Here is a 25,412-nt window from a genome sequence, read left to right as displayed (position 1 = left end):
AAAATTGGTAATGCAATTCATCCAAGTTGTTTCAGTCTCTTAGTGGAAATTAATTTAGCCATTGTCATAAAATGCATGATTTCTCACAAATATGTGAAAGTGGTTTTTATTCATCACATACGTTTTTTGAAATTTATGTGTTAAGAAAAATGGAATATGTGAAAATGAATCAACTTCATTTAAATTTGTACATTAAGATATTTGGGGCTTGGTTACAGGACTGAATCAGCCTTATTCGCCCTTATGGATGACCTTTATTGAGAGAGGACAGGGGAGTGCAGTCCTGCTAATTCTGCCTGACCTCTTATCAGCTTTTTATATCATTGACCATGGTATCCTCCTGGATTGATTCTGTGGGATGGGCATTTGAAGCACTGTATTACAGTGGTTCTGGTCTTACCTGCAGGGTCAGTTTCAGCAAGTAACATTTGGGTGACCATTCCTCAGCCCCTTGGCAATTGAGCTATGGGGTTCTGCAGAGTACCGTCCCCAATGTTGTTTAACATCTATATGGAGCCACTGGGGATGGTCATTAGGGGATTTGGAATTTGGAGCCAAGGGCCTTCAGTATGCTGATGACACACAGCTCTACCTCCCTGTGACATCTGAATCAGGTGAGGCTGTGCAAGACCTGCATCAGTGCCTAGTTACAGTAATGGGCTGGATAAGGGCCAATATACTGAAATTGAATTCCTGGCAAGCTGGGTCCTGTGGGTGAGTGGTTCCCGGGTCCGGGAGATAGGCTCATTGCCTGTTCAGGAGGAGGTTGCACTCCCTTGGAAAGATCAGGTCCATAGTTTCGGGGTACTCCTAGATCCATCACTGTAACTGGAGTCCCAATTGGCTGCTGTGGCATGGAGTGCCTTTAACCAGCTTCGGCTGGTTCGCCAGCTATGCCCACTCCTAGACAGGGATAGCTTGGCCACAGCGGTACAGGTGCTAGTAACCTCAAGACTGGATAACTGCAAAGCACTCTATGTGGGGCTGCCCTTAAGGCTGCTCCAGAAGCTGGAGCTAGTGCAGAACACAGCAGCTCAGCTGTTATAGGGCACTGCCCCTTTTCACCATGCCACTGCTTTGCTGAGGGAACTGCACTGGCTGCTTATTTACCACTGGGCCAGGTTTACGGTTTTGGTACTAGTGTACAAAGCCCTAAACAACTTGGGACCAGGATACCTGGCAGAGCACCTTCTCCCTTACCAACCTCCCCCATCGCTGAGGTCATCAGAGGGTATGCTCCTGGTAGTTCCACATGGACCTATGGCCTGACTGGAGTCCACCTGGAGAAGAGCCTTCAGTGCGGTGGCTCCCTTCCTATGGAACTCCTGCATCTGGAGGTAAGGCAGGAGTGAACACTGGTTTGTTTTCGGCACCTCCTGAAAGCAGCTTTTTTCCAGGAAGCCTCCCTAGTTAACCAGCCACAGTTTTATTGGTACTGTTTTTTAAAGAATAATTTTAATATCATGTTTCATTCTTTTTACCTTGTGTTCACTTTATCTCTTGTTGTTCACCGCTCTGGAATCTGCTTAGATGTGGAGCAGTATACAAACGTTGTAAACAAATAAATAAATAATCCCACGGAATCCAAGATCATAGGAAGAACCATATTAGGAAAAAAATACTCATCCACAAATGATCAGCTGTTCTTTTCTATGATCATTTTTCTAGTTAATGTCCAACTACATGCTTTACTAAATGCATCGTTTTGGCCTTGTTTTTTTAATTTGTAAATAGCTGTGGGGAAGTCTTATTAGGGTCAGGACTGTGGAGGGGAGAGAGAGTTACCATCATTTCTTTCGTTTGTTATTTTGGTGTCAAAGATTTAATAAAATTTGGAAATAAGATTATTTTTTCAACTGTGCTGTGAACATCTGAAATAATAGTTCACAGCACAGTTCAGGACTTTAATATTAATAGCAAACGAACTCTGGACGGCCAGTACTAAAAGTTGGGTGGCCCTAGCAAGGGACTGAATTTGCCTTTCTGGACCAAATTTCACTGCCTATGAAAGTGGAGAGGGAATGTATGCTCTTTTTGTGGTGGGTGGGCATATTTCAAAGAAATGTTTTGAAGCAGGCAATTGGCTTAATTTACTGTTCAGATGAAGTCATCAGGGGCAGGCTTTTCCCTATTTTTTACACTTTAAAAGAAGCCTTGCTGGTTTCTGCAGTGCTGTTTCCATGGTGATCTGGCACAGGAAGAACATGGCCAGGAAATATGTAGAAGGCTGCAGAGCTGGAAGCCTGGCTGGCAAGGCTTCTTTTAAACTGTAAACCTCCCCAAAACCAACCTATCCTCGAACACCTGGTCTGTAAAGTGAGTTATGTCATTCCCCTCCGCCCCCAAATTTTCTGAAATGTCTCCTGCCCCCTCACCCTACCAGTGGTCAAACCATATCAGCCCAGCTCTGGCTAGTACACACTTGGAAAGAGTAACTTCAGTTGCCTTCACATTTAACATGCAGGCTTTTGAAAATGCAAATTGCATCAGCTGGGGGGGGGGCTGATACCACAGCAGCCTGGAAGTAGAATTCATCCTCCCCTGCTGCGGTTGGTCATAAGGAAAATCCTTTTCTAAAGCTGGTATTTGCTTGCTTTGGGGCAGAAATCCCCAATTGGTGCCACATTGGCATGCTTTCGTAGTACTTCCAACGCAAGCCAATAACCTAACCAGAATATAATCAGCTACTAACTCAACAAAAATGTGAACTTGGGCAACTGTGTAATTACTCTGGAGAATAAATTTAAAATAAATTTGCTACCTGGCCATATTCAAATAGTTTGACTGGCTTTTCTCAGCTTAGATGTCATTGTTAATACTTCAGCGTTAAGCAATAGGCCATTTAAAACTCATTTAACAGATGCAAGTGAACGGGAATTCTTTTTGCACCTGGGATTTTGAACTGTAATAATTAAAGGATTCATCATAGTGTTCACTGAACAAGGTTTTAAGAAATGAAATGGTAGGCAAACCACAAGAGTCATAGCATGGGTATGTCCCTGCAGTTTTTCCTGAAATATTGCTTTTCCCCACTCCAAAACCCCAATGAACACTCCAAAGCCCTGGAAGGAAAATGAGACCTACATTCTGTTTAACTCTGTACCATTTCAAAAGCAGAATGATTCATCTGAGAGGGTTAGGATTTTCTGTCTTATTATTTTATCTTGTTTTATAGATACTTTTCAGGCAAAATATACTTTATATGTTCATATGCTTTATAAATAGTCTTTTAAAAAAAGATGTAATTGCAAAGTAGAATTGGCCCATCATCAACACGATAATTTTGAAGTGTTGATGTGGTGGCCCCCAAAACAGAGATGATCCACTGAATGATGCTAAGAAGGGAGGATAGGTGTCCAGTTGCACATTTTTCTTCCTGCCTATAGCAGAACAAAAAAGTATGGCTTACCAACACAGTTGGCCAGGGGTGGGGGATGGGGAGGTATTATCCAACCATTTTGATCCTACCAATTGTATGTGGGTGAAAAAAACACCACCAGCAAACAAATATATCCATTTTGCTGGAGACAGAAAGATACTGGATGGGTTTACTACAGTGCTCAAATTCTGCACTGAGGTATGCCAGCAATACATTTCAGCAGGATATCTCAACATAAAACCAAAATGTCTGCACAAACGGCACGAATAAATCTGATATGCAAACAAAAGTTCAAACTATATGCCCCCACTACCCCCTGCACACACATTTATTTTAAAAAATGAGTCTGGGGAGAGTCAGGGCATATAAAGGAGGATGCCTCATCATTCCCCCTCAGGTTGTTTTTCAGGTCAGAATGACCCCCCCCCCCCCGCAGCTGCTTTTTCACCCACAGGAGAAAAGATCTGGAGTCCCTCCATCTATCTTTGCCCCTTCAGATGAAAAAGCAGCATGGAAAGGGTAATCCTCAGCTAAAATGTGACCAGAGAGGAAAAGGATTAGGGCACAATCCTATGCTGGCTGGGGATGCTGGGAATTGTAGGACTCTTCTCTGTCTAAACATGCATGGGACTGCACCTTGGGGCAGTTTCTCTCCATCTGCCCTGGCTCGGAACCTGCTTGGCCAAATTTTGGCTTTGTAAAATAAATGAACAAAAACAAAAAGGAAGTCTGGGTAACATGTAGTCTGAGCCTGAGAGACATATACAGAAAGACAGGTGGTAAATTACATGATTTCTGCTAACTAGCCATTTTGCGTTGCATTTTCTCGTGAAACTGTACACCTCATTTTGCAAAGCAATTACATTATACTGTCTAAACTTTTTCTCATGTCCACAAAGAAGTCTGCTCACTTGTAAAAGCCTTTTAAGCACTGATTAGTATCTCCACAGTCTTTGAGGATAAAATGAAGTCTGGGGCATTAATGGGCAGTTACCTGAAGCATTTTCAGGCACAGGCTAATATCTAATCAAGACGTGTACAAATTCTGGCACAGTACTAAAGACTCTAATTGCTCCAACAGATTAAACATTAACTGTAACATGAGTAACAAAGACTTTGTTTAGTACAAAATGCAAACTAACACAGTATCTGGGAACACTACCTCAGATTAACTTGTATATCCTGAAATATTAGTTTATGAATAGTGATATTCATTCAGCATACAACAATCTAAAAATATTAAAAGATAACGCTTATTTCTTGATCACAGGTTACTGAAAACCTGTTGTACCTTTTACAGTCATAGGTCTGCCATTTTAGGGCAAGGCCACAATATATAAGCAGGCTTCAACAATTCAGTTTGTCATGGCATGGGTGACACTACCGTCGGACAGATGTGATGAACAAACAGCCTTCCTCGCAACTGTGAAGCTGCCAAGGTGAGAAAGCATCATCCCAGCAGTTGCACAATGATCCCAGCCATGGTCCTAGTTCCAAGTTGGGAGAAAGGTTGGGGGTTGTTCAGCAGCTATGTGGCAAAAGCACCTGGAATGGCTTGGTTCAAACAGGGCCAAACCAGCAACCTCTCCCTGCCACCCTCCTTTGCTCTGGAGCAGGAAAAGGAAGGTTGGGTAGGGGATGTTAGATGCTGCTGCCAGAACACATTCAAGCAGCAGTGGCCAAACTGGTTCCCCCTTCTTCCCACTTTTCTTTCCTTTGGGAAAGATGGGCAGGAAGCTGGAGACTACAATGTTTGGCTTGGCCGGTCAAAAACTGTAGACCACTGCACATAGGTAAGGATATTGCTTTCCCAGAATGGCGAAATATAATTCAAAAGTAAGTAGAAGACAAAAGGGGATTACATATTAACCTGCAAGTGATACCTGCAAACTGTTTGTCTCCATTGCCTCGGCTTCCAAACCTAGTCACTATTTTCCCATTGGGCTGGAAGATAAAGACACAACATGCTTTGTTGTCCACTACAATGATGTGCCCATTGCGATCCACAGAAACACCTTTTGGTCCCATAAGTTTTCCAGATCCAATTTTTGTCTATAGGAGCAAAGAAAGAGATTTAAGCTTCCTTTTAACACACAAATATCTGGCCATGGTAACAGATGTGTTAGTTATATCACATTTGGATTACTGCAATGTGTTCTATTTGAAAAGTATCCGGAAGCTTCAATTAGTCCAGAATGTAGGTTACTAACTGGAGCTACCTATAGGAAGCATGCAACTCCCTGGCTGAAACAGCTGTGTTGGATTTCAATTTGTTTTTGTTTCCAATTCAAAGTTCTGGTGATGCCCTTTAGGTCCCTCCACAGTTTGGGATCGGGATATGTGGGACTGCTTTCTCCATATGAACCTGCCCCCTTGATTAAGTGGAGGTCCTCTTATGTGTTATATCAGCCCCAATGGTCTGCATTTGGAACACAGGAAGCTGCCTTATACTGAGCCAGACCACTGATCCATCTAGCCCAGTATTGTTGACACTTTCCAAAGTTTCAGGCAGGAGTCTTTCCTAGCCCTGCCTGGAGATGACGGGGATTGAACCCAGTACCTTGTGCATGGAAAGCATGTGCTCTACCACTAAGTTATGCCCCCTTGGCTCAGTGCCTTCTGAAGAATAGAGAAGAATATAGGCCTTCGATAGGCCCTAGTACTCCTTCCCAAAGGAGGCTCGTATTGCTTGCCTCATGGCCTTCTAATGTATGGCGAAGACCTTTCTTTTTAGAAAGGCCTTGGGATAAGGCTTGCTAGCCCTGTCTGAAGCCATTTGTCAATTATGTTGGTGCTGTTATTTTTGCAGTGGCTTCCAAGGAATATGTTTTCACCTTACTGTTTTCAGGCTGTTTTCGTGTTATTTGTGTGAAACGTTAACCAATATTTTCATGTTATTTGTTTGAAATAAAGTTGATATAATCATCAGAAGCCTCCTGTACTAAATTAATAGCACACAGCTCTTTGATCTGTTAGTTTGCTGATTATAGAAACGTTGGGAATCTTTTCACAATAAACACTCCTTATTTCCATTAAAATACTTCATACAAGTGAGATATATACCATTTTGTGGAAATGGACAAGGAAGAGCTCTTAAACACTGGACAGCCAGCTGTCAGGGATGCTTTGACTTAGACTCCTGCATTGAGCAGGGGGTTGGACTCGATGGTCTTATAGGCCCCTTCCAACCCTGCTATTCTATGATTCTATGGTCCACTTTCACTCGGAGAGGGTTCAGGAGTGGTTGGCTCTTGAACATATTTCCTCCTCTTCTCTCTGAATGAGTGACTGACTGTATGTAGCCTCTGGTTGCACCTTCCCTCCACAGGCAAGATGGTAATACAGGCTTGGATCTGAGGCTGCTTCAGAAATGCCTGCCCATTTAAATTCAGGGCTGCCAGTCTTAAGCTGCACTTTGTTGGGAATTAGTACCACATTTTGTTTTTAAATGGTGATTGAGCCTCTTACCCATTCCACGAGTCACTGAGAAATAAGGAAAGTCCTTTAACAGCATAATTCTCTACATGTTTACTCAGAAGCAAGTTTCACTGTGTTCAACAGTACTTTCTCCCTAGTAAATGTGTTTAGGATTGCAGCCTAAATGGGGTATTTTCATGGTCTTGTGTAGGACAAGCTAGTTAGCTTCGAGGAGCATGTGTAAACCATGACCACACTCTACCCAGTGCCCTGCCTTCCTGCTCCCTTCACTACCCATCATGTATTTAGTATTAATCCCCAATGAGTTAAACCCTAAAATTCAAAAATCCTTTTTTGGATATTTGTTTGTTTGTACGTGGAGAAGATTTTGAAGTAAGTTAAAGCAAGAGTTTGGAAGAGATGAGGAACACCATAACCTATATGCTTTTCAGTCAATATCAGGGCTAATGTTTCAGACTTCTTCCCTCCATCCATTTCAGAATCCACAAAATAATTTCATCAATATCCATACAGCCATTCTTTCCCTCATCACCACTAGTTCTACCAATCAATTAATACAGGATTAATTTTCCCAGTGGTCATTTTACCAAGTATATAAATCACTTCATACATTCTCCAACACCAACACCTTAACTGTAAATTTAAAAATGAGAGGTCTGGTTTTCCTTTTATTTTCCATTCTAACTTTAAATTTACCTTGAATTTTCCATCAGAGGAGAATATGCTAACCCATTTATTATCATAGTCAGCAATAATAATGTCGCCACAAGGATGCACAGCCACTCCTGTAGGCCGCTGTAACTGACCAGGAGACCTTCCCCGGATACCAAAGCGACTCTTGAACTGGCCATCAGTGGAAAATATCTATTTTTTTTTAAGGAGTTTAAAAAAAAAACAACTTTCAGATAACACGCAATTACACTCATGATTTAGATGGGACAAGTGACAAGCGTTGACAAGTTTCAATGCAAACATGGAGCTCTACATGCTCAGCGACTTACTTATCTGTGAGTAAAGAAATACTCAACAAGTGATATGGATAATCTTTATGGATACACAGAGTGTTTAACTTCACTGCATAGAATAGAAAGTTTCAGCATTTGCAAAGCTTTGGATTGTGAACCACTATTCATTTATTATAATTCCCTCTATCTCTAATATTTAGGCTGTGAGTGACATTGTAGCCAAAATGGTGAGATAAAATGCAAAATGGTGTTTGAACCATCCCTCACATTTAACATAGAACTATTAATTCCACAGCATCATCCAGTATGAATACTATAATCTTGCTGCTTCAGATAACATGCTTCTTCTATGCATTTGATCAGTCCTGTGCCTTGATAAAATCTATCAGTCGAAAAGAAGAAAAGTCGGCCTACCTGTACACACTGATTATTGCTGTCTGCTATTAATATTTTTCCATTTGTAGATGCAGCTACTCCCTGAAGATTTGTAAACTCCCCTTTGTTTCTCCCTTTGGTACCTAAAAGAAAATGAGAGCACAAACAAATTGGGAAGGAAGTCAATTAAATGGCTACAAAAAACTCATCCCAACCATTTAGGCCCGATGTGCAGCCTCATGTTTGTGCCTCCTCCTCCCTGCTGACCGAAGCTAAGTTGTGGGGAAAGGAAAGGGGCTTCACAAGGGTGGAGCAGAAGAAGGAAACCAGATGCTGAGAAGGATTAGTACAGTGGAGAAGTGGCAGGGAAACATTCATAATGGGCCAGGTCCTTCCAAGATTTCAGAGAAGCCTCAGAGAAAGCCCAAACTTTCTCTAAGATTTTTCTGAACAAACTCAGAAAAAAATGATCCCATTCTGAATTGAAGCGGGGTGTGAGGAGAATGCAGCCTTGTGAATCAGCCCATAAAAGTTACTAGCCTTCTGGTTGTTGTTCTGTAGCTGGCTAAGAGACTAGTAATCTGTGTTCACATCTTAGCCACAGAGGAACCCTCTTCTCTGCATCCTTCATGGAAATGCAGGCTACTAACCACTTAGTGGGCTAGTAAGAAAAAAAAAGTCACCTTCCAGCAAGCAGGCTCATGGATGGTTCGTTCCATCTCTCCTCTGCTAGCCCACTTGGCTTCTTACTGCAGGCTCCCTTCCTCTGTGGCTAGCACTGAAAGCAGCCTGGCCAAGGAGTAACAGAGTGATCTATCCCTCCTCTGCCAGCCTACTTGCTGCATGCATACACTCATCTGCATGGAATTCTTTGTTGCCTATGTTGAACAGGCAGGTTGTGAAATACAAGACTGTGGGGTTCATCACATGGAGCTTTTATCCTGCTATTGAGATGGCTCTGTCATGGCAGTTTGCGGGCTCTTTAGATGACACCGTTACCCTCCAGGGTGTCTCCTGCCATTTCCTTCAGCCTATCTCGTGTTTTCCCCAAACAAAAAAAATGTAGTATTTTTTCCACCCCACAGAACAGGAACGCCATGACCTCCCCGTTAAATTTTCCAATAGTGGGAGAAACTGCTCTGCCCGCCCGCTGTGGGCATTTATTTTCAGTTGCTGGAGGCGCGTGCAGTCAGGACGACGATGGCATTGAGGATGGGAGCGGGGCAGGCAGGAGCAGATTTGACAGGTGCGAGGGCAAGAATCACTCTCGGATTGCAACTCCTGCCTCCACTCAAGTCTTGCTGAAAAAGGACTTTCCTCGATTCCCAGGCTTGAGCACATTTCTCAGTTGGAGGGAGAAGAGGATAAAATGTCTCCCTGCAACCAAGGGAGACACATCTGATCCCCCACCCCACCAAGCTCAGAAGCAACATCCTCTGTTGATTCAGCACACCCAATTAAGTTCAATGGGGCTTACTCCCAAGTAAGTGTGCCAAAGGTTGCAGACTTAAAGGGCGCTCTTATGTCTACTCAGAAGTAAGTCCCATTGAGTTCAATGGGGTTTACTCCCATGTAAATGTGCCAAGGATTGCAGACTTACGGCACAATCTTACATTTCATGTATACTCAGAAGTAAGTCAGAGGTTTCCTGGGGGCTGCGAGAAAAGACTACTGCAGAAGTTAAGCTACGGAAACAAGAACCCACCCCCACCCTGCTGCTTTGCACACATGCCATGGAGGGAGGGAGGCACTCTCTCATTTCAAACCACGTGTCTGCTGTGTAAAGGAGCCCTTCCTAATCCCGCAAAGAAACCAAAAGCAGGACACTCCAGAAAGGATGTAGATTTTTGCGGAGTTTTTGCTTAATGCAGAAACACCCTGTGACACCAAAGAAAATGATCTCTCAAGCTGGAATAGAAAGTGAAACTATAACATCTGCAATGGTCAAACAAATAGAAGTAACGGGCGGGGGTGGTGGTTCTGTTTTGGAAAGATTTAACTTCCAAGTGTGAGCAGACAACCAGAAAGAAATAGATGACATTGAAGCAATTTAAGACCATCTTTTACAGTTTAGTGCCCTCACACATTACCTTGGATGCCAGTACCTCATTACTCACCAAGCTCCAGTCGGAGAAAGGAATATTTTTGTTCCTTTTGCCATTATTTTGTGAAAGTGTGCACCACATTTAACGTTGATGTTTTAAGTTTTCAAGGGAGATATTGTACTGTATTGTATTTGACATGTTTCATAATCACTTTGAAAACTGGGGTTAGAAGCTGATCAGAAATTTGAACTCGAAAAACATAGGATGTTATCTTGAATGTGCACACCCACTTTAATTCCAGTATCTCAATCTTCGAAGCAGAAGATTTTGCGTTTTTCTCCCTACTTTGGAAATGGGTGCAGGAGTTCAACCTGATATTTGAATGTCAGCAGCATTAACTGAATGCAAACAAATATACATTTTTTCCTCTCTATTATATACAATCACTGATTATCCAAGTAGCTTATTCCAGCACTCAGTTTTCTTCTGTGCAACACTACTAAATCCTCACTTTTTAACAGAGACAATTTTCATTGAGTGTAAAGCCTCCAGAATGTTTTGATTAATGCATCCAAACATATTGACAGTTTCTCAAAAGATAAAATATTCAATATTTATTCAATATTCAATATGATGATTGATGTAATTGTTGCTGGAAAGCAATGTTCCGCAACCATTTTGTGTCTCCCCTCATGAGCACCTTGGCACAAAAGATTACATTTTGTCTGGGAAGGTGAGCTAGTAATGATCTTGCAAATAAGGACAAATGTCCTTTATTGAGATAGACAGGAGAGTGTCCACACTTCTCTATACACTAATGTGGGACCTCATGAAATCATTACATGTTCATTCTTCCTCTGAGTCCTAATTTAATCAAAGCCACACTATCACATATTGATTGGCTATGGAGAACCTTGAGATTTCAAGTGATCTTTCCAAGACGTACTCCAAACTCTACCTAAAGCATAGATTCCCCTTTGTTAAACAAGACAAGACAATCATCTTTCTTTTGTGGACTGGAGATCACTCTTTTGTAAGTCTGTGTAATCAAAGGCTATAACTGTTCATCCTCCTTTATCCCACCTGTTTCTGGGACATCTTTCTATAGTTAAACTATTATATTACCATTTGTTTACTTTCTCAATAAAACTCCATTTCTGGAAAAGCATTCTGATCTTGTCTCTGTTGTTCTCCAAGTAACTTATGTGGGCACTCCGGTACCTAGAGTAATCCAGATTTACTCATGCTGTACTCCTTTGAGTCTGGAAAACATGCTAGTCTCTTGGCTAGATCTACTGGAGAGATAGCCTATTCTCTGACAGAATAGAGCCAGAGTTGTAGTGGGAAATGATTCCCCTAGCACATTTGACCTAAATTCCCCCTCAGTCATTTGTGTTCTGGAAGGGCTTATTCACTAACACAGAGAAGTAGTCTGCAGATGTGTATACAGAAACATCCCAAGCAAGTGTACTAAAGTTATCTTCGCTACTTACTGAGTTATTATTCCATTCAGCAAGTGACATGATATGACTTGCTGAAAAAAAACCCTTCATTAATGAAGTTGTGAACCCTATGTCCTTTTTTTTTCTTTGAACAAGAATTATAGGTCCTTGAACTGCAACCATGGGTGACATCAACTCATATGCTCACATATATAACTTCAATTTAAAGCAACACTAAATTCAGATCACTGTTTGGGAAGTGGTCGCATCTGCCATTTGCTTCATAAAACATAGACAAGCCTTGTAATAAAAATATAGAGGAAATAAATGCTCAAAATATTTTCCCATTTGTCTTTTTCCATCAATGTAGTTCTCAGAAATATTGTTTCAGGAATTCTGAACTCTATATGCAGTATAGATGGGGTTAATTTTTCATTCTCAGATCTGCAATAGTTTGGCATAGAATGCTTGAGGGAGATTTAGCTAAAAAAAACTGTAACTAAGACCCATTAATATGGCTCATTTACAGTACATTCATCTGTAACACCTCTCTATACTACAGAAAGTCCTACAGTACTGTAGTTTGCATAATTTCTGCTTCGATGTTGACATTCATGCTAAAATAAGGCAATGCAGATGGACAATTCAAGTCCTAAGAATTTAGAAGAAAATACACTCCTTACCTACTCTGAAGATCAGATCATCTTCAATAGGGTTCTCTTTCCTTTTGCCAGTGCTGTACATACTAGCTGGTCTTTTCACAGCTTTCTGCTTCACATGGCCACTGCCCGGAGACTTAACGCGCCTCTTAACTCCTTCAGTGGTGGGGGACACATCTGCTGACCGGATTACCTTGAGTTTGAATGGGCTGCCCCTAATATGCTGCTCATAGAGTCTCAATGAAAGAGTAAAGTCCCCTTCTTTCTGGACAGTATACAAAAATTCATAAGTGCCATTTTTATTGTCAAGTATTTCTCCATCCGCCACACTCCCATCAGGAGTGCTCAGCTCAGCCGTGAGGTAAGCATTCCCAGATTTACAGAGCTCGCCATCCTTGTCCTTGGTAGTGATGGTGACTGACATAGGCTGTCCTATCACAGTCTGCTTCAGTCCTTCCCCTGTGGCCACTGTTTCAGAGGCAACAGCATTTGTGGTTAAAATAGTTCCAAGATTATGAATGGACTTCTTCAACCCTTCTGTTTCCACTATGAAGTCCAGTTGATCATTTTCACGGGGCTGCAATGGGAAGTCTCGGACAGCCAACTCATTCAGCTTGTCACTCATCTGCTTCTTTACAAGCAATACTTCTGTTTCGGTTCCATGGTTAAGCGCCTGGGCTGTAAAGTTGCTACAGCTCTTAATGTTTTCCTGTCCTTCCAGTAGGGTATCAAGCTGATTCTGCAGGACCTGCAGAAGAGAAAACACCATGGTTATGCCATGCAAGACCAAGTTACAATGCAAGCAGCACACATATAAGCTTCTGTCTATCATGGAAAATGTCTAAGGATGCCTTTGAACTGGATAATGTTATAGAAAGTTCAGAATCATAGAATCATAGGGTTGGAAGGGGCCTACAAGACCATCGAGTCCAACCCCCTGCTAAGTGGAGGAAGGTGGTTTCCCATCCAAGTACTAACCAGGGCTGACCCTGCTTAGCTTCCAAGATCAGACGAGATCTGGCATATCCAGCCCTTTGTTCGTTGTTGCACTCAGTTTAAAAAATACTAAATAGCATTGATTGAGCACCTGCTAAGTTGGGGTAGGATTCCTGGATAGAGAGGGCATGTGTTTTTAAGCTACCAGTTTAGAAACTTGTCAATGACCTTGTTCAGACATAACACTAAACTATGGCCTACCCAGCATTACATGAACAGCTCTCAGACATGTGAGCATCTTCCTCGTCTCTTTTCCTCCAGTGCAGCCATGAGGAGAGCAGAGGCTTTTGCTTCTATTTTAAACTAACCCTTGTTATTCACTATGTCCAAACGCAGACAAACTGTTGTTAGTCTCAACTATGGTTTAGGAAGCAAACCATGATTTACAAACCTGGCTTGTTACTCTAAACCATAGTTAAGAATAACCATAGTTCTGGGTTTGGACACAACAATAAATCACAGGTAACTGAAAATGAAAGCAAAACTTCCAATCTCCTCCTTGCCACCTAGGGACGGACGAAAGTCCCTTACCTGGTCCCGCAGCTTGCTTCGCAGTGGGGGGGAGGTGCTCCGTCCCTCCCCCCCAAAATTCTGGGGGGGAGGTTTCCGTGAAACCTCTTCTCCTGCCGGGACGCAAATGGTGGTGGCCATAGCCGCCACCGTTTGCGTCCCTGCAGTCAGCCGTGATAGGCTACGTAAATGTTTACGTAGCCTATCACAGCTGACTTGGGGGGGGGAGCGCGTACGCAAATGGCGGCGCCCATGGGCCCTTATTGTCGCTGCCCTTATTTTCGCCGTAGTCTACGTAAACGTTTACGTAGATTACACGTGCCCAAATAAGGAACGCAAATGGCGGCGCCATGGGCGCCGCCATTTGCATACATGCTTTTTTTCCCCCCCAAAGTCAGCCGTGATAGGCTACGTAAACATTTACGTAGCCTATCACGGTGTTTTTTGAAAATCTAGCCGTGACAGGCTACGTAAATCTTTACGTAGCCTATTACGTTTGTTGTTGTTGTTTTACTTGGAAATGGCAGCGGGAGCTGCCGCCGCCGCCACCAGGGACATTCGACCAAGGTAAGTCCCATCCCGGGGCAAGGGGGCGGACCGTTTCTCCACCAATTTCGGGGGCCGAATACGTTGGCGTTTGGCCTCCCGGAGATTCGTGGAGAAATTCTCTGACATCCCTATTGCCACTGCACTGAAGAAGAGGGGAGGGGAAAATCATGAGTGTCACATTTTGTGCATGTGACACTAAACCACAGTTTGATATTATGTCCAGACCAGATCACTGAGTACTGAATTTTAAAAGTCCACTAGAAGCATACTGAGATACTGATTGTGTACTGCTTCGCTTATGATACTGAGTACTTGATACAGTACAGCTAAACCCCCTTTAAAAGTGAGCTCTTTAAAGTGAAATAAGGGCATCTGGTGGTGACTGGCTACACACCACTTTTTGTATATTGCTTTCCAGGGCAATTGTTTTCTAACAGAGTAAGGAAATATAGAGAGGGAAACCTAAAGGACTCAAGAGAAAGAAGGGGGGATTCCCAAGGTGTACTGACTAGTAGGGCCTAGCCACATGGCTGGAGGTTTGCTCTTCCCTCCCATATTATTATCAACCACAGTGATATCACAGTCTTCTTCCAATGATCTCAGGAAGGTCTACAAGGATGTGGCTTACCCATTTTATCCTTACAACAAACCTACAAGGAAGGTTAGGCCGAGTGTGTGTGACTGGCCCAAGGTTAGCCAGTGAGCTTTGTGGCTGGGATTTTAACTCTGGTCTCCCTAGTGATATAGTGGAAATGGTAAAACCACAAATGTCTGTTGGGGTGGGGGCTGAGGAATCTAACAATGTAAGCTTGTTAGCTTTTGTTAAACTTCTATTTAGTACTATCATCCCAGTCAATGGGGGACGGGGGGGAGGATATTGACATATATTTCATTGACCAAATTCTCAAAATAGTCCACTTGAATAAAGTTCAAGACAAGAATTTAGAATTTTTCAAACCAAAAATCCAGAAGATAAAAAGCTTCTCTATTTTAGAAGTTATCCCACCCCTGCACATACACAAACTTTTCATAGGTTTTCATAGCTCTATTTGGCCACTGAATCCCCACAAGATGAGGAGGAGAACAAGGCTGCACTGGCTGGTCCCTCCACCCTAAACATATTACAGGAGGAAAGTCTGAAGCAGTGAATCTGCTGTACACGTGTAGACCACTCCCCACAAACCCCCGGAATTCAGGATTCTGCACAATCAGGCTTCTTCTATATTGCATGGGAAGCCTCCATGTGGACAGCAGGTTCCTCACTTCAAGTATTTCCTCTCCAACATGTGGAAAGTGGTGGGACCAGGTGATGGAGACACTATGGCCCCACTCTCCCTTTCATGCAATTTTAATTGTGTGAGGACTGAATGCCCAAATGGAGCTTGTGATACATCACCTCACGATGAATTAGGAAGCTTTTCAGTGTTAATACATAATTATATCCAAGGTCTGCTCAGGTAGTATCCACTGCCACCACTCCCTGTTTGCCATATTCCTCTGGCTGGGCTGGGAGAACCTTTGAATTTTATAAATCTGGACACAGTAAGCTAGGCTGAGGACTAGGCATCATAGGGAAGGTCTGTGAGGAAGGGATGTCTAAAATCACACCATGGGATCCACTGAATATTCAAAATGGGGCTTATTTATTCATAGGCAAAAAGGCTGGGTTTATAGATGAAAAGCATGGACTAACATACAGAACATATATTGAGAAACAAAGAAATAAACTTGCTACAATCCCTAGCTACACTGCCTCTAGCCCTGGAGTTATTTAGAGCAGGGGTGCAGAACCTCTTTCAGTGCAAGGGCCTAATTCCATTTCAGAGAAACTCTCAGGGGCCACATGCCAGTGGTGGGAAGGGCCAAAGGCAAAAGGGGTAGGGCCAAAAAATATAAAAAGTAACAGCATATTTGATCTTAAAGCTCTTAACTGTTCGTAGCAACACCTTAGGAAAGGCATTTCAACCTTTTAGAATGGGGGAGGGAACTGCACAACACCCAGGAAACCACCAAATGTTTGCTATTTGGGGGAAATGGGTCATGGCCTTCTAGCGAAATCCAAGGAGCCTTGGTGGCCCCCTTCCTGTGTGGTGGCCCCCTTCCTGTGGAATTCCGTGCCTCCTTTGGAGGTCAGGTAGGCGCCAATGTTGTGTTCCTTCCAGCCCCTCCTGAAGACATTGTTTTGAGAGGCCTTCCTTGAGTGCCTAGTCACAGTTTATTAAATTCAGCCTTATTGGAACTTGTCTTTTAAAAAATGTTTTAACATTGTGTTTTATTCTTTAATCTTTGCTGTTCACCACTCTGAAATCTTTTGATGTGGAGCGGTATATAAATATTTTAATAAAATAATAAAACAATACATCCAGAGGGCTGAAGTTCTGCAACCTGATTTAGAGAGTAGTATAACTATATATGTGCTTGATTAAGTCAGGCATCTACCACTTTCTCTCTCTCAAGCTAACCCCCTACTCCTAACTGACAAGTTCCAACTGTCATTTCCAACTGCCAGTGAGGCGGTGATCTCTCCCTGTCTCCTCCCTGATTCTATCATGAAGGAGGTGCCTCCCTCTTGACCGACAGATGCGCAGGCCCAGCTGGCAAGCCTGCCAGATCAGTTTGTTACAGGGCTTAAAACTATTTGGATAATAATATACAAAAAAGAAGGGGGGGGGGAACAAAAGAAAATGCAACCAATAAATGACTACAGCACAGTGGGGCAAAATAAATAAAAAATACACACATCAACTTTTAAAACATATATCGTGCTCAATGTGTTTTGTATCATTTTTGTAGTCTGTTGGATAAAATAAATTGACAATACAATTCTTTCTGCTCCATCTTAGTTCAAGTACAGGCCGAATTAAACAGATGTGTTTAGCTAGAATTCTAAATCTGACCATAAGCTCCATATGTGGGTGAGATGAGGTAAATCCCAAATGGCAGTAGGGATACATGACAAAGAAAGAATTATTTTTAAATGGTACACACAGATTTGCATCCTTCCAAACATACATTTTCTCTTTCTTTACACAGGGAGGGAATTCTATGCTAATAATATACCTATTTACAGGCTCTTGGATTTTAATACACATTAAGGATACAAATCACATACTTTAAAATTTCATAGCTGCCCTATATTCATGTCTGTAGCTGTTTTATTATCATCACCTTCATCTAATAAGGTGAGAGTCATATTGACTTTTTATTTCCTGCTGTACAACACATTATGCCTAATTTATTTATTTATTTATTTATTTATTGCATTTATACCCCGCCTTTCTCCCTCTCGCAAGGAACTCAAGGCGGCTTACATTCTCCTCCTCCTCACCGTTGTATCCTCACAACAACAACCCTGTGAGGTAGGTTGGGCTGAGAGTCTGTGACTGGCCCAAAGTCACCCAGTGAGCTTCCATGGCCAAGTGGGGACTAGAATCCGGATCTCCCGGCTCCCAGTCCGTCACTCTCACCACTACACTACACTGGCTCTACATTATGCCTAATGAAACTCGACATAAAAAATTGACCATGAATAGTGGTAATAACATAATGTTCACTTTTCAAAAACAAGTTACATGGATATATTAATATATGGCCTGGAAGTCCAACAAGGAATAATTGTTCCTTTAATACAGTTCCAATTACTGTTTCTTTCAAACAAATTTTATGGTAATGTTTCTGAACATGTTTATTTGCACAAGTCACTATAGTTTCAACATAATGAAAATGAAATAGAAAGTGCACAGTTAAATTAAAACTGAGATCTAAATTAACCTTATATGGTACACAGGCCATTTCCCACACTTCCTCTGCCAAAGATGATGAGATTTCAGACATCATTTCTCCCAGTGGCATCATGCACCCATTAGTTAAAACCAATACAATTTTAACAACAAGAACAAGGGCCTTACTTTATGTTTAAGGCCATAATTCACTTCCAGTTCCATAAGCAGCACGCTCTTGCGGACGTTCAAAGTCTTCTGGAGCTCATCAAAAGTGGAATGAATTTCATCTACAATGCTGGTCTTTTGGTTGGTCAACTGATGTATAATTTCAGAAATGAAATGAAGTGCAGTATCTATCTCTGGCAGCCTGCAAGAGGACAAATGATAGCAAATGGCAATTCAATTAGCATTGCCATAGTTTTGGCTTCTAAAGACATGTGAGAAAGAACATTTATTTCAGGGTTTTTTATTTTATAGGTTAAACCTTGGTAATATTCAGATTCCAAGTCTTCCTTAGGGGAATTGTATTCTAGAGGGTGAGTTTGCACATAACACCAATGGAAGCTGGTGGCTCCCATGTCAGTGGGGCAGTGAATCCACTCCGAGTTTCAGTCAGAACCAGTCAGAACTCTAAAGGAGCTATCCAAGATGTGGAAGCACCTTGGATAGCTACTTTAGAGTTCTGACTGAAACACAGAGCAGATTCACTGCCCCACTAACATTGGAGCCATCAGCCTCCACTGCTAACACTAAACCATAATTTAGCATTACATGCACAATCAGGAATGTGCCACAACCTACACCCGCAACTTCTCCTTCACCTGCATGGCAGGGAGGTGGAGCAGATTCCTGGGTTGTCCTTGTGTGGGACCGAGAAATTGTGGTTTAAGATAAACTCTCATCTCTTGCTAGTCAATTGCACTGGAGGAGGGGAGCATGAGCACAGAGCACACAGAGGCTCATCCTCATAGCATTAAAGCTTATTTAGAATTATGTGTGATCACATTCAGTGAACAATATCCAAAGCTGCCCTTGCACTAGTGGGAAAACTGCTAGTGCAACAGGAAGCTAGCACTTCCTAGAGCACCGGCGAAAAGTAGCATCTCCAGAATGCAGCAAATCAGCAGAACTTGCAGAAGGGAGCTCTGCTGATCTATCCCATTCTGGAAATGCTAGCTTCAGCTAGTTTGCAGGGTTGCCCTAGGATGTGCCAGTTTCCCATTGCACTAGCGATCCTTCCCACTAGCACAGCCTAATGAGCGCTGGTGGACTGCCAGCTTTGGATACTGCCCAGTGTCTCCCAAGCATACAAATCTTTAGACTATTCTCTAAATAAATGTAAGAAGTAAGAGTTGTCTAATATAATTGTAATTAAATGAAACACAGCGTGAAAGGATCGAAGGATTGGTGTTATCTCCCTTTCAGCAAAGGAATAAAAAGAGTGATATTGCAACTTACTAACTGTCTAAATCCATATTGTATGGAAGACCACAGGACAGAGGAAGCATGAGGCACTGGCATTTTCTTTCTGTTCCCTCCGCCACCATCATGCCCGCTGGCCACCGATGTTCAGTAACGTCATAAGCACCTATCTCAAGGAGTCATAGAAACAGGCTCACTTACATTAGAAACTAGATTCACTTTTGTTTTCAGGCTGGCATTCTAGAATTCTAGGATGTATGTTGCAGAGGTATTTTCATACCTTTTGTTGACAGCATCTAGTTGTGCTTGAAGAGAAGCCTTGTGTTGTTCCACTACATCTTTGAGAGGCACCGTGGGATGTTCTGCATGCTCTCCTTCTGTACATTCCCGGCACATGGCTGTCTCACAAGACTGACAGTAAAATTCCATCAGCTGGTTACAGAGGGGGAGAAGGTGACTTTTGTTAGAATACCAAGAGAGAAGCAAACTCTTCTGAATTCATTATTGAGACCCTAAACTCTTAGCGATGTTGCCACAACTAACTGGATTCAGGGAGAGGGGATTTTCCAGTATTTATGAGCATGCAATAAAATGTATTTCAGTGCTCAGACATTTTAAAATGACCATCCATCCTTACTGACTGTTGTCAATTGAAACCAAAAGAATTTACCATGTTTATCCTAAGAGGCAAATGCAATTATTTTGGACACATTAAGCTGGAATTAAATTGAACAGTTATTTGGCACTTTGCATTTCAATTCAGCCGTAGACCCCAAGCTTCTGAAAGTGAATCCAGCTTCAATGATTTTTCCATGCTACATCTGCCTGTACAGTATCAACTGCACTAAGAAGTCCAAAACAGCTACAGGCTATAGATTTTCAGTTAGCACTAACAGTGCAATCCTATGCATGTCTTCGGCAAAAGGAGAAGGGGACGGCAGAGGATGAGATGGCTAGATAGCATCACCGATGCAATGAATATGAACTTGAGCACGCTCCGGGAGAGTGCGCAGGACAGGAAGGCCTGGCGTGCTATGGTCCATGGGGTCACGAAGAGTCGGACACGACTGAACGACTGAACAACAAATGCATGTCTTCTCTGAAGTAAGCTCCACTGAGTTCAGTAGAGCTTACACCCAGGTAAGTCTATATAAGACTGCAACTTTAGGCTACAACCCTATACGTACTTACCTAATTGTAATTCACGTTGAACTCAGTGGGGTTTGTTTCTGAGTAGTCATTCAGAGGATTGCACTGTTCCTGTCCTATACTGGCAACATTTCCATTCTAATGGTATTGTATTATATTATAAATAGCCATGTATGCAGATGGAGTTTAAACCTTTTGCATAATCAATTAAATACTGGCAGTGCTTATGCTTCAACATCAGGATATGGATTTACAGTTGTAATTTTAATGGAACACATTGAAAATTACCCTACTTTTACAAAAACAAATAAATATAATCCTATACCGGGAGTGGACAAAAGATAGAACTGGATCTACTGGTAGATCTCTGGGTGATTTACAGTAGATCAGCAAGGATTTCTGACTCCTAACTGCTTAACAACAGCAGCAACAAAATAAATTCCCTCCTGCCCTAAATTGTATTGCAGAAATGAAGAAATCTTGGGGAACACAGGAGTGGATTTTTGTGTGAACATAAGAACATGAGAAGATCCGTGCTGGATCAGACCAAGGGTTCATCTAGTCCAGAATTCTGTTCACACAGTGGCTAACAAGCTGCCTCCAGGAAATCCACGCACAGAACATGAATTCAACAGCCCCCTCGCCCATGTTATCCAGGAACTGGTGTACACAGGCATTTTGTTGTTCAGTTGTTAAGTCATGTCCGACTCTTTGTGACCCCTTCGTGACGCCAGGCCTTCCTGTCTTCCGTTCTCTCCCAGAATGTGCTCAAGTTCATATTCATTGCATCGCTGATGCTATCTAGCCATCACATCCTCTGCCGTCCCCTTCTCTTTTTGCCTTCAATCTTTCCCAGCATCAGGGTCTTTTCCAGGGAGTTTTCTCTTCGCATTAGGTGGCCAACCTTTAGCTTCAGTATCTGTCCTTCCAAGGAGCACTCAGGGTTGATTTCCTTTAGGATTGACTGATTTGACCTCCTTGCAGTCCAGGGGACTCGTAAGAGTCTTCTCCAGCACCACAGTTCGAAAGCATCAATTCTTCGGCGCTCAGCCTTCCTTATAGTCCAGCTCTCACAGCCATACGTTACTACTGGGAAAACCATAGCTTTGATTATGCGGACCTTTGTCGGCAAGGTGATGTCTCTGCTTCTTACTATGCTGTCTAAGTTTGCCATAGCTTTCCTCCCAAGGAGCAAGCGTCTTTTAATTTCATGGCTACAGTAACTGTCTGCGGTGATCTTGGAGCCCAAGAAAATAAAATCTGTCACTGCTTCCATTTCTTCCCCTTCTATATGCCAGGAAGTGATGGGGCCAGATGCCATGATCTTCGTTTTTTTAATGTTGAGTTTCAAACCAGCTTTTGCACTCTCCACGTTCACCCTCAACAAGAGGCTCTTTAGATTTTCTTCACTTTCTGCCATTAGGGTGGTATCGTCTGCGTATCTGAGGTTGTTGATAATTCTCCCGGCAATCTTAATTCCGACCTCTGATTCATCCAACCCGGCGTTTCTCATGATGTACTCTGCATATAAGTTAAATAAGCAGGGTGACAATATACAGCCTTGTCATACTCCTTTCCCAATTTTGAACCAATCAGTTGTTCCATGTCCAGTTCTTACTGTTGCTTCTTGACCCTCAAACAGGTTTCTCAGGAGACAGGTAAGGTGGTCTGGTACCCCCATCTCTTTCAGAATTTGCCACAGTTTGTTGTGATCCACACAATCAAAGGCTTTAGCGTAGTCAGTGACGCAGAAATAGACATTTTTCTGGAATTCTCTTGCTTTCACCATGATCCAGCGAATGTTGGCAATTTGATCTCTAGTTCCTCTGCCTCTTCGAAACCCAGCTTGTACTTCCAGTAGTTCTCGGTTCACATACTGCTGAAGCCTAGCTTGTAGGATTTTGAGCATCACCTTGCTGGCATGTGAAATGAGTGCAATTGTATGGTAGTTTGAACACTCTTTGGCATTGCCCTTCTTTTGTGGCCGCTGCTGAGTGTTCCAAATTTGTTGGCATATTGAGTGCAGCACTTTAACAGCATCATCTTTTAGGATTTTAAATAGCTCAGCTGGAATACTGTCATCTCCGCTAGCTTTGTTGTTAGGAATGCTTCCTAAGGCCTACTTGACTTCACTCTCGAGGATGTCCGGCTCAAGTTCAGTGACCGCACTATCATGGTTATCAGGGACATTCAGATCTTTCCTGGATAGTTCTTCTGTGTATTCTTGCCACCTCTTCTTAATCTCATCTGCTTCTGTTAGGTCCCTGCCTTCTTTGTCCTTTATCATGCCCGTCTTTGCACAAAACGTTCCCTTGAGATCTCCGATTTTCTTGAAGAGATCTCTAGTCTTTCCCATTCTATTGTTTTCCTCCATTTCTTTGCATTGTTCATTTAAGAAGGCCTTCTTGTCTCTCCTTGCTATTCTCTGGAACTCTGCATTCAGTTGGATATATCTTCCCCTTTCTCCCTTGCTTTTCGCTTCCCTTCTTTCGTGAGCTACTTGTAAAGCCTCATCAGGCAGCCACTTTGCTTTCTTGCATTTCTTTTTCTTTGGGATGGATTGAGTTGCTGCCTCTTGAACAATGTTACGGACCTCCGTCCATAGTTCCTCAGGCACTCTTGTCTATCAGGTCTAATCCCTGAAATCTATTCCTCACCTCCACTGTATATTCATAAGGGATAGAATTTAGGTCATACCTGAATGGTTTAGTGGTTTTCCCTATGTTCTTCAATTTAAGCTGAAATTTTGCAATAAGAAGCTCATGATCTGAGTCACAGTCAGCTCCAGGTCTTGTTTTTACTGACTGTATAGAGCTTCTCTATCTTTGGCTGCAAAGTACATAATCAATCTGATTTCGATATTTACCATCTGGTGATGTCCATGTGTAAAGTCGCCTCTTGTGGTAGCACATAGCCATCAGGATTAGTAGCCACTGATAGCCTTCTCCACAGGGAATCTGTTCAATCCCCTATTAAAGCCATCTAAATTGGTGGCCATCACTACATCTTGTGGTAGCGAATTCCATAGTTTAACTATGTGCTGTGTGAAGACGTACTTCCTCCCCGCCCCGCCCCCAGAATCTCCCACCAATCAGCTTCACAGAATGACCCTGGGTTCTAGTATTATATGGGGGAAGGGAGAAATGTCTCCCTATCCATTTTTTCCACACCATGCATAATTTTGCAAATCTCTATCATATCTCCACTTACTTGCCTCTTTTCTAACCTAAATAGTCCCAGGTGATGTAATATTTCCTCGTAGGGGAGTTGCTCCAGCTCCTTGATTATTTTAGTTGCTCTTTCCCGCACTTTCCCTAACCCTACAATATCTTTTTTAGGTGCAGTGACCAGAACTGTACACAGTTTTCCAAGTGTGGTTGCACGATAAGTTTGTATAAGGGCAGTAGGATATCAGCAGTTTTATTCTCAATTCCTTTTCTAATTATACCTAACATGAAATTTGCTTTTCTCACAGCAGCCTCACACTGGGTCAACATTTGCATGTCCACCACAACCTCAAGAAGTCTTCCTTTGTCAGTCACTGCTAGCTCAGAACTTATCAGTATGTTCGTGAAGTTGGGATTTTTTGATCCAACATGCATCACTTTACACTTGCTTACACTGAACCTCATTTGCCATTTTGATGCACATTCTCCCAGCTGGGAGAGATCCTTCTGGAGCTCTTTGCAGTCCCTTTTTGTTTTAACCACCCTAAATAATTTGGGGTCAACAGCAAACATGACCACTTCACTACTCACTCCTAATTCCAGATAATTTATGAACAAGTTGAAATGCATCGGCCCAGTATAGTTCCCTGTGGGACCCCACTGTTTACATCCCCTCCCACTGGGAGAATTTACAATTTATTCCTACATTCTACTTTCTGTTTTTTAACCAGTTATTGATCCAGAAGAGGACCTCACCTTTTATTCCACGCTGGCTAAGCTTATTCAGGAGTCTTTGGTGGGGGATGTTATCAAAGTCCAAGTAAAGTCCTTTTGGAAGTCCAAGTAAACAGTGACTACTGGATCATCCCTGTCCACATGTTTATTGACACTCTCAAAGAATTCTAAAAGGTTAGTGAGACATGACGTACCTTTGTGGAAGCCATGCTGATTCTTTTTCAGCAGGAATTGTCCTTCTATATGCTTACTAATTTTATCTTTAATAATGCTTTCAAACAATTTATCCAGAAAAGACATTAAGGTAACTGGACTGTAATTTCCTGGATCACCTCTAGATACCTTTTTAAAAATGGTGTTTATGGCCATTCTCCAATCCCTTGGTACAGAGGCTGATCTTGGGGACATGTTACATATTTCTGTTAGAAGATCTGCAATTTCACATTTGAGTTCTTTAAGAACTCTAGGATAGATACTATCTGGGCCTGGTGATTTATTAACTTTCAGTTTGTCAATACGGTTGAGAACTTCATCATATGTTACCACTAGTGGCCTGAGTTCCTCAGACCCCCTTCCTGAAAACATCAGTTCAGGCACAGGTATCTGCCCTATATCTTCTGCAGTGAAGATGGATGAAAAGAATTCATTTAGCTTATTCACAGTCCCCTTATCCTCCATTAGTACTCCTTTAGATCCATTGTCATCCAGCTGTCTAACTGCCTCCCTAGCTGGCAGTTTCCTGCCTCTGATATATTTAAATAATTATTATTGGCCTCGATACCATTATCAATATGCTCCTCAATATGCTTTTTCCATTTCTTATTGTCTGCTTGCATCTCCTTTGTGCAAGTTTGTTCTC

General features: G+C 42.3%; 1 protein-coding gene across 5 annotated transcripts in view; it reads right to left on the bottom strand.

The window, feature by feature from the left end:
• The window catches only part of TRIM2 (tripartite motif containing 2), a 126,002-nt gene that overhangs the window by 67,905 nt on the left and 32,685 nt on the right, over nucleotides 1–25,412 (bottom strand). For all 5 annotated transcript variants that reach the window (XM_084856295.1, XM_084856292.1, XM_084856291.1 and 2 more), the window contains 6 exons: nucleotides 19,783–19,934; nucleotides 18,267–18,447; nucleotides 12,328–13,051; nucleotides 8,197–8,300; nucleotides 7,514–7,681; nucleotides 5,263–5,431 (listed from right to left, as the gene is read on the bottom strand). In XM_084856295.1, coding sequence (XP_084712421.1) covers nucleotides 5,263–5,431; nucleotides 7,514–7,681; nucleotides 8,197–8,300; nucleotides 12,328–13,051; nucleotides 18,267–18,447; nucleotides 19,783–19,934 — 1,498 coding nt within the window. The remainder of the gene's footprint in view (nucleotides 1–5,262; nucleotides 5,432–7,513; nucleotides 7,682–8,196; nucleotides 8,301–12,327; nucleotides 13,052–18,266; nucleotides 18,448–19,782; nucleotides 19,935–25,412) is intronic.

This window comes from Heloderma suspectum, chromosome 5, assembly GCF_057233095.1.
Source record: "Heloderma suspectum isolate Gila_16-S chromosome 5, 16-S_ref, whole genome shotgun sequence".
In the NCBI taxonomy this organism is placed as follows: domain Eukaryota; kingdom Metazoa; phylum Chordata; class Lepidosauria; order Squamata; family Helodermatidae; genus Heloderma; species Heloderma suspectum.
The sequence above is the reverse complement of the archived record's forward strand: the minus strand, read 5'-3'. Positions and strand labels throughout refer to the sequence as shown.